General features: G+C 45.0%; 2 protein-coding genes across 2 annotated transcripts; one reads left to right on the forward strand and one right to left on the reverse strand.

Moving 5' to 3' along the window:
* The first annotated feature begins 529 nt into the window (after nt 1-529).
* Nucleotides 530-1,121, forward strand: CCR75_006131 (uncharacterized protein). The gene is made up of 2 exons (XM_067964203.1): nt 530-725; nt 865-1,121. Exons 1-2 carry the CDS (start codon nt 633-635, stop codon nt 1,054-1,056), a joined length of 285 nt encoding a protein of 94 aa, XP_067817226.1. The 5' UTR covers nt 530-632; the 3' UTR covers nt 1,057-1,121.
* CCR75_006130 (uncharacterized protein) lies at nt 600-2,441 on the reverse strand (the record flags this gene model as incomplete). Its single annotated transcript, XM_067964202.1, has 1 exon — nt 600-2,441. One exon carries the CDS (start codon nt 2,439-2,441, stop codon nt 600-602), a length of 1,842 nt encoding a protein of 613 aa, XP_067817227.1.
* Between the last annotated feature and the right edge of the window lie 6,228 nt (nt 2,442-8,669).

Here is an 8,669-nt window from a genome sequence, read left to right on the forward strand (position 1 = left end):
TTCCCTCATCGTCGAGGAAGGTGCTAAGAGTCTGTGACTCACGCTTGATTTTCATTAGACAAAGGAAAGAAAAACACAACCGAACGCTTAGATGTTTAGGTTCCAACCTCAAAGAGGCAATGAAGCGAATCTTGTCACTCGGTGTCAACAGTCTGATGGGGGAGGGTGTAATGGGGCACGCATCGGTTGAAGAACCGTTGTTGTGGTACATTTACTTTATGGGCAAAATACCCTTTTATCCAATTTTAAAATAGTTAGTCAGTTAGATCCAATTTATTATGGGTAACAAATGTGGTCGCCGCCAGATATAAATCTGGCGGCCAAAATCTATTTTAAATTAGCTAGGGTAAGGTTTTAGATTTAAATAATTAAATAAAGCGCAGTTTTCCCTCCGCTACATAAGAACTTCAAAGTCGATGACCGAATGGCTGTATTTTGTGTGGCTTACACATTTGATGAAGTTGTGCACACTATCCAACACTGCAAGTTCTCAGTCAGTTTGATTGAAGCTGAAATATAGTTTCGGTGTATTTACTGCCTATTGCGAACGATAGTATTACTGCTATGTATTCTTAACTTCATGAATTCTACTTGTCTTTTCAGCTCTTGTTGAGATGTACGGTGATTTCTAAATGACCGCCTTCACTAGCCCGAGGAACCCAAAGCTTCAGCGACCCGCCATTATTACTCGGAAGACCAAGAAAGCCAGCCCGCCACCGATCGAGGTACAACGTCTTTCCTCCTAACTCCTCCACACTTGATATCCACGTCACGATCTTGCCAGCAGGAACGTCCTTCTCATCAAATTTATCACCACCCGAGAGAATATTTACCGCTACATTTTTTGTGTCGTTGCTGACAAAGGTAATTACGACAACTCCGTCGCCCTTACGCTTCCACGACGTGCTGCTTCCCTTAAAAATATCGCCGACGATTCGAAGGCCAAGCGTATCAGGGACTGTACCATCGTCAATCTCACCAACGAGCTGCGTGGGGCCGCAGATCGTTTCAATGTATTCGGACAGCATCCCAGAGATACGCGTGAGATCGATATAGAACAGCGTAGCAATAGCCATAAGAACTCTGTCGGCTACGACTCGAGTGTACTGCTTCGCAGTTAGTGAGGTGCCATTGTCACTTTTGCCGTTGTCAATTAAGTCGTCCACTATCACGCCATATGTCTTGCGAAGCATGTCTCGTGTCTTGTACGCAGTAGCCTCATTTGTTTCTTCGGTCAGTTGGACCATGCAGTTATTGGTAACTGTCGGAATGTCGTGCAACATGAGATCGGACTGGTAGACTTGGACACGCAAAGCATCTTGGGAGATGCCTGGGTTCTCCTCCTTCATTTCGGCAATTGTCCTCCAAGTGCGATCGGTGATTCGCTGTAGTTCGTAGCCGCACGTCGAGTTTGATTCCAATCCCTTTTTTAAGGACGTTATGTCCGCGTCGTCAAGATCGTTTACTGCTTTTGTAAAGTTGCTCCGCAGCAGGAAGGCTCTAAAGTTGTCCCAAGTGCTGAATAAATTCTCCTGGCGAGCGAGGATCTCACCGAGCATCACTTGCATCGTCCCCAACGCTACACTGGCAGGATCGAGGACTTCCCAATTGTAAGACCGTCCGAAACACATGACAATGCTAACAGGAAGATCGATCGTGATGTAACTCGTCTGGTATATTGCCAAAAGAATTTGATCCTCAGCCGTTTGCGGATTCGAAACTTTTATCGCTCGAACATAATTGACAATAGCACGCATTGTTCCCAACATGGCTCGGGCGCATTTGATACCGATTCGAACAGTCTTTGACAATTTTGAAAATGCCCCGAAGACTCCCAAAATCTGAACAGAAAAAAATGCATTTGCCACACTGACAAACTTTGCGTAAATTGCAGATCCACAATCATCACTTTGGCGAAGACACTCAACGCCACATTCAACAGGGTAAGCCATGGGGCACTGGGCCCAGCAAACTTTCGTGTTGTAAAAAAAGCCATACGGACATGTATCCATGATGAAAGCCTTTCGCCAGCAAGCCTTGTCGAATGCAGGGTCAGATGGTTTGCCTATGCTGGAACCAATCCAGTTACGGAACGTTGACACGATATTGTCTTTGGTATAAGCGGTTGATCCAATCTTGATATTCTTAGGTAGTTCAACATTTACAGTTGCGACCTTGCTCAAACTGGAGGCGAAATAGTAGGTGCCCGACTGCTTGCGATTGTCATTCTTCGAATTTCGAAATGCATCGGAGTCTGAGATATTGATGTCGTTAGAATTGACCCTGCCTGAAGCACTTGCAGACGTTGCCACCGTTGGTGTCACCGAGGCCGATGGGTGGTACTGCCAACTAAATTTCGCAGACTGCTTCGCTTCTGCGTCCAATGAGCTAATGACGACTGCTATCAACGCAATGGTCAGCAATTTGCGCCAAGTTTTCATTGTTATATCGGTGTGGGGCGCGATACGAATGCAAATAGAAGATTGACGGAGCGTATGAACCATCACAATGGCCTGGCTGTGCCCCTAAATGATAAGTTCCAACATCAAGACGTGAGCGCCCGGCTCCGTTGCGTGTTTCGGTTAACAATTGGCCTCGCACCTAATGCATCATTCAAATTTAAACAGAAAGATGATGATAGAAATTGCATGTAAAGGCTCCGTCCGTGATTATTAACTCTTGATGATAGCATGTTTGGAGCGGCCGGAAGTTCTCGAAGAAAGAAATGCAGCACTGCCAATAGTAATAGAGATTACGCGTATTGTTTCAAACCTGAGTAATTAAGGTGAATTTTGACAATTGGGGCTGAGAGCAGGATGAATCCGACGGTGAAATGGTCCATGATCCTTGCGATTTGACATCGAGCCGGTTTCGCAAAATAAAAAATCGGATCGCATCGTATATAAATATAGGAACACTTCGCTGCAATTCAGTATTGTATAAACAAGATATTGCAAAAATTGCTCTCTGTAACGTTGAGCTGGAAATCGTAGAGCTGATAATATTAATAAAATATTGTCCGATGGCGCATTCGGAGCTGATTTGTTGACGACACTGGTCACCCAACGAACATATGTCGTAAAACTTATCCGACGGCGGAAAGAACCGAAGTCGGATTAAAGTCGTCGACATTGAAGTATGAATGGACGCCCCCTGTAAATCGGCAAACCTTGAAAATTTAAGCTCGCTATAATCAAGAGATATTGGCATGTAAGAGTCTCTTTAATCGTTGTCGATTTGTCTGAGCACAATGGTGTTGTCCGTCATCGAGCATGTGTTAAAGATTTGCTTAGAGGGTTGCAAATCAAAATATACAAATTAGTGTCGAGACGGTGTAAAAGGGTGTGTCTTTACATGAAATTAACACTTGAAGATTCTTAATTAATCTAGGGAACCGGTATAGGCATTTCGGTATAGCCACACACCCCCGTCTGTATTTAATAAAGACGTCATATTAAATAATTTCTGTAGCGGAGCTACCTCGTTACTAAAGTCGAGGAAGACTTTCAGACTCAGAGAGTCACTTAGTTTTATTGAACTAACGGGTTTAACAACTCAGGGAGTCGTACAAGCTATTAAAGCTTAAGGAATCCTAGTTCAAGGGATTCCGGGATTCGTAGAACCAAGTAGCAACTAGTGCCCAAGAGGATATACCTTAGAAAGGATTCTATCTCTTACAGATCAATGCGCAAGCCTTAGGAAGGCACTTAATGCTTTAAGATCAAAAGGGGAACTGCACTTTAATTAATTATTTAAATCTAAAAACCTTACTCTAGCTAATTAAAAGTAGATTTTGGCCGCCAGATTTATATCTGGCGGCGACCACATTTGTTATTCATAATAAATGGGATTTAAGTAACTAACAATTCTGAAATGAGATATATGGATATTTTACCCATAAAGTAAATGTACCGCAACAACGGTTCTCCAACCGATGTGTGCCTCATTACACCCTCCTTCATCAGACTGTTGACACCGAGTGACACGCTTCATTTCCTATTTGGGGTTCGAGCTTAAACAGCTAACCGCTCGGTTGTGTTTTTCATTCCTTTGTCTCATGACAATCAAGCGTGAGTCACAGACTCTTAGCACCTTCCTCGACGATGAGGGAATGGTGGACTTTGAAAGTCACTCTCCATCATAGGAGGAGGAGAAAGGGCGTCGTTCTCTTACGCCTTCTCCTCCGGATGATCGTCGGCGGGCCCCGAATCCGTTCCCAGAACGTTGTACCGCTGATGTCGTAACTGCATTGAGCAGGACACGGGACCCTGAATCCTATATCATTACGAACCCGCTCGGTGAAGAGCAAGAGCAGATAATCCTCATAGAGAAAAGAGCTCGTCGTCGAGCTGCCGACATAGCGAAAGCTAAAGCTCATAGTGAATATAGACTCACTCCGCTTAGTGCGGACGAGCGTCTTAAAGAGATAGCGGGTCACAGCTTGGGCATCTGGATCTCCGGTGACCCGGCGAGGACGCCGGAGGAGATCGCTGCCCGCGACGCTCTTCATGAGCAATGCCTTAAGCCAAAGGTAATGACGCGAAGCCAGTATCTGACGCGTTTACATGATCAAGCCCGTGGGGCTTCGGTGACCTACATATGGGAAATTACGATCGTTTTGTTTCCAAACGAAACCAGGACTGAAAACGAAGTCTCATTTGAGAACTGGGTTCACCGGGCCCGCAAACTCCGTAATATCTGGAATATCACAGAGTCTGCGGATAGAGGTGATGTTCGTTTGGAACAGAAGCTTAGCTTCGATTTCGCTAAGCGTAAGGCCAAAAACCAGTTACGTTCGGCATTTATGCCAAAAAAGGAAGAAAGGCTTTGCCGATATTAAGCGTACAACCGTGGATCGAAGCCGCACTGAGGCCTTAGATCCACCTGATCCCACGTTTAGTGGTGGGAAGCGTCGTTTGACGCGAGTTGACCCTGAGCTTGGCGCTCAAAAACGTCAACGGCGTACGGGCAATCTTGCCGAAGAGGTACCTCGAACTCCCAAGAGATTTCGGAAGAGGGGTACCCTAGCCACTTCACCAGATACTGGTATTGACCCTCACGACGACGTCGCTTTAAAAGTTTCTCCACATGAAACTGACGGTTCCTTCGCGCATCAAGCAGCGCGGGAAGGAGCCGAAATTTCGGCGGAAGCATTTGATGCTCTACGGCACGAGGTGCAACATCTTCGTGAGGTCTTTGCTCGGGTTGAGATCTCTTTTGAGGCGGTTCGGGGCCGTCTTTCGACGCTGGAGCGTCAGCAGCCTCGTTTAGAGGGCCAGCTGGACATCCTGGTGAGGATGCAGCAATCTGCGGCACGACCGCCTGTCTCGGCGCAAGCGCCTTCAAGTTCACGTGGGAAGGGTCCCGATATGGCTTAAGCAAGCCAACGTAGAACACTGGGTATGTACGCAGCTTGCTAGGAAGGTTTAGCGTATAAGCTAGGCCCTTCTTGGCCACGACCGTAACTTACCTTTGGAAATAACTTTTAAAGAAGATACTGAGACATTGGATGTCTTAGCAAATAATAGATCAGGTGTAGGCGCTTATACACTTGGTCTGCATGGTAATCCAAGGATGACATCAAATTTGTCATCCAAATTTAGTACGGTGAAATTTTTATCGTACTGTATACGTATTGAATGCCAACTAAACGTTTCTTTACCTTAACAGATGCGCCTGTTGCTAGGCGCACTGTCATTCTCGTTAGAGGCATAATGCGCTCAACAAACTTGAGCTTGCGATCTTCTAGCGATTAGCCCCATTGTCGACTTGGGTGTTTAATGGCAACTTTTTTGCCACTGTGATTTTTAAGGTGCTGAGATTAACCTCATCACCTGGGGTATTTACATGCAATGTTTGTGTGTGAGGAGCAACTTTCGTCAAAAGGTATAAAGAAACGAGAAATATGCGGCCAAAGTCGAGTTTATACAACATGAACTCGACGGGCCCCAAGAAAAAGTGATCTTGCTTCACCACCAAGGCTCTCAACACACAGAGGTGTTAGGAGAATAGGGTGCTTAATAGTTGGAACTGTTGAGAAATCAGCATTTACATGCTGATAGCGGGCTGACGCTTTCGCGTCGACCCGAAAGCTTAAAGATCGAAATCTTTAAGTTCAAGGCAGTCGGAGACGACTCCCTTCTAAGATGGTGTTTTGAATTGTACGACGCCACTAAGGCTTGCCGCATCGATGACGATGCGACGAATGTGAAGTTTGGCATGACCAACTTGACAGGACTCACCAAATCTTGGTCTTAAGGATCAAGCTTCATCGTATGTGGTCTTTGATCGTTGACCCGGCTCAAGCAAACCTTTGGGCCGCCACATGCCGAATTCAGGGCTCGAACAGAGATCCTGGATTTAAAGCAGGGCAAGCGTGATCTTCACCCTTATGCCCAACATACACGATACCTTGTAAGTGGTATCGTGATCTTTTTAATAGATGGTAGTACACTGGTAATTGTGTTTATCAAGGGTCTTGAGATAATCCTGTCAAGACCAACCTGTTCGGGCTCGAATTAGAGACGCTAGATTAAGTGATCTCTGTAGCCGAACAAGAGGACTTCAGCCTAAAATAGGCTTTCGTCCACTCGTGTGCTTATCGGCCAAATATGCGACTGAAGACGGATGTCCAGGACCTATGGACCTCTCGTATGTAGAGAGCGAGAAAACTCGCTCTTCAAGATACGAACGATTGCAAAGATGCAATCGTCGTCAAAAGACAGGGCACTACGCCGAGCAAACAACATGGCGTTAACAGCTGGCCCGTCTACGGCCGAACATGCGTTCGACCGCTTTTAATTCAAGGTCACTCAAAATAGTGATTTTTTTCACGCAATGCCTGAAGCGATAAAAAAATAAATATTTATAAATATTTACTTAATGAAAAAATATTTTTCGACTTAATATCTCATTTTCGGTGTAAACGAAATACTCTACCCAAACCTCCCTCTCACTCCAATTAGCAGATCTGGAGGGGCTTGAAATCTCCCTCCTTCTTCATCGAACATGCTTACGTTGGATGGAACGTGCGTAGGCCGTTAAACGGAGTACCAAGTGCTACCACGTGTACGTAACGATATTTTATCGACTCACTTAGTATATTATTAACAAACTATGTATAACGCCTTTTAGTATAACGGGTGTCTCATTACATGAATATTTCCTATAAGAGGAATAATCAATATTATTTTTTATGAGAGGAAATAAATTAAGATCTCGAACTATTATCTTTATTATTTTGACTTGATTAGGTAATATTGACGCAATAAGACATTAGTTCTATTGATTGGTTGATTTAAGTTTATATTAACCCCGCCAATCGTTATAAGACACGATTGTGCGGTGTGCAAGTAGGCGCCATACATAGCTTGTTATAAATATCATAGAGTCAGTAGTAGATAGAAGATCGTTACGTAGGAACTTAATATATTAATACAGTTTACTTTTTCTTTCTAAAAGCCTTAGAACTAACATTTGGTAGCTAAGACTACTTAGCTAGCTGTAATTTTCCTTTGCGCGTCGAGTATGTAAAGTAACCGAGCCACCCCACCTTCACGGTAATCAGTGTAGGTTTCTAGTACTGTCAGCAGTACTAACAAAGAATAACCGAGTTTTTAACACCAGTCCGTTCAACGGCCCACGCACGTTCCATCCAACACGGACATGTTGGAGGAAGAAGGAGGGAGCTTTCAAGCTTTAGAAGAAGGCTATCACGCAACGCGTGAAAATTTCGCTTATTTGAGCGACCTTGAATGGAGAGCGATCAAACGGATGAGTTTGGTCGTAGGCGGGCCAGCCGTTAGCGCAATGTTGTTTGCTCTACAAAGAGACGAGCAACATGCGGCGGTAGCCGAGTTCATACACCATGAACTCGACGGGCTCCAAGAAAAAGTAATCTTGCTTCACCAGCAAGGCTCTCAACACGCAGAGGTGTTAGGAGATAGGGTGCTAAACAGCTGAAACTGTTGAGACAGCAGCATTTACATGCTGCTAGTAGGCCAACACTTCCACGTCAATCCGAAAGCTTCAAGATAGAAATCTCCACGTTTAAGGCAGTCGAAGGCGACTCCCTCATAAGATACTTCGTCGAATTAGACGACGACATTTAGGCTACCGCTTCAGTGATGATGCGACGAAAATGAAATTTGGCACGTCAAACTTAGCCGGACGTGCCAAATCTTGGGCCTTGGGGCGCAAGCTTTACGACCCATTAGTCTTTGGGTCGTATGAGGCCTTTAAGACCCGGCTCAGACAAACATTTGAGCCGCCACCGCTGAATTCAGGGCTCGAGCCGAGCTTCTGGATTTGAAGCAGGACAAGCGTGACTTTCAGGCTTATGCCCAACATACACGATACCTGGTCAGTTGTATCGGCGATTAGGTATCCATCATCACCTTAAAGTTAAAAGTAGCAAATTAATTTTTCGCTTAGAGCCCTAGTGGACTGTGGGGCCGTCGAATAACTTTATTCGTCGCCAGTCGCTAGAGGTCGTAGGCTCAAATATGTTGAGCGCAACACCCCTCCAACGAAGATGACGGTGCGTCTAGCGACAGGCGCATCGATAACAGTGATAAGAGATTTACAGTATGATGATGATTTCATCGTACTGGATTTGGATGACAAATTTGATGTCATCCTTGGTTTACCTTGGCTCAGAAAATAAGAGC

This window comes from Bremia lactucae (assembly GCF_004359215.1).
Source record: "Bremia lactucae strain SF5 chromosome Unknown BlacSF5_NotPlaced_169_SHOA01000113.1_291909bp, whole genome shotgun sequence".
Lineage (NCBI taxonomy): Eukaryota > Oomycota > Peronosporomycetes > Peronosporales > Peronosporaceae > Bremia > Bremia lactucae.

Excerpts from the sequence above, each read along its gene's own strand:
- CCR75_006131 (XM_067964203.1), top strand. The coding sequence starts at position 633 with ATGACCGCCTTCACTAGCCCGAGGAACCCAAAGCTTCAGCGACCCGCC. Across the intron at positions 726-864 it reads CCAGCCCGCCACCGATCGAG|GTAATTACGACAACTCCGTC; the intron begins GTACAACGTCTT and ends TTGCTGACAAAG.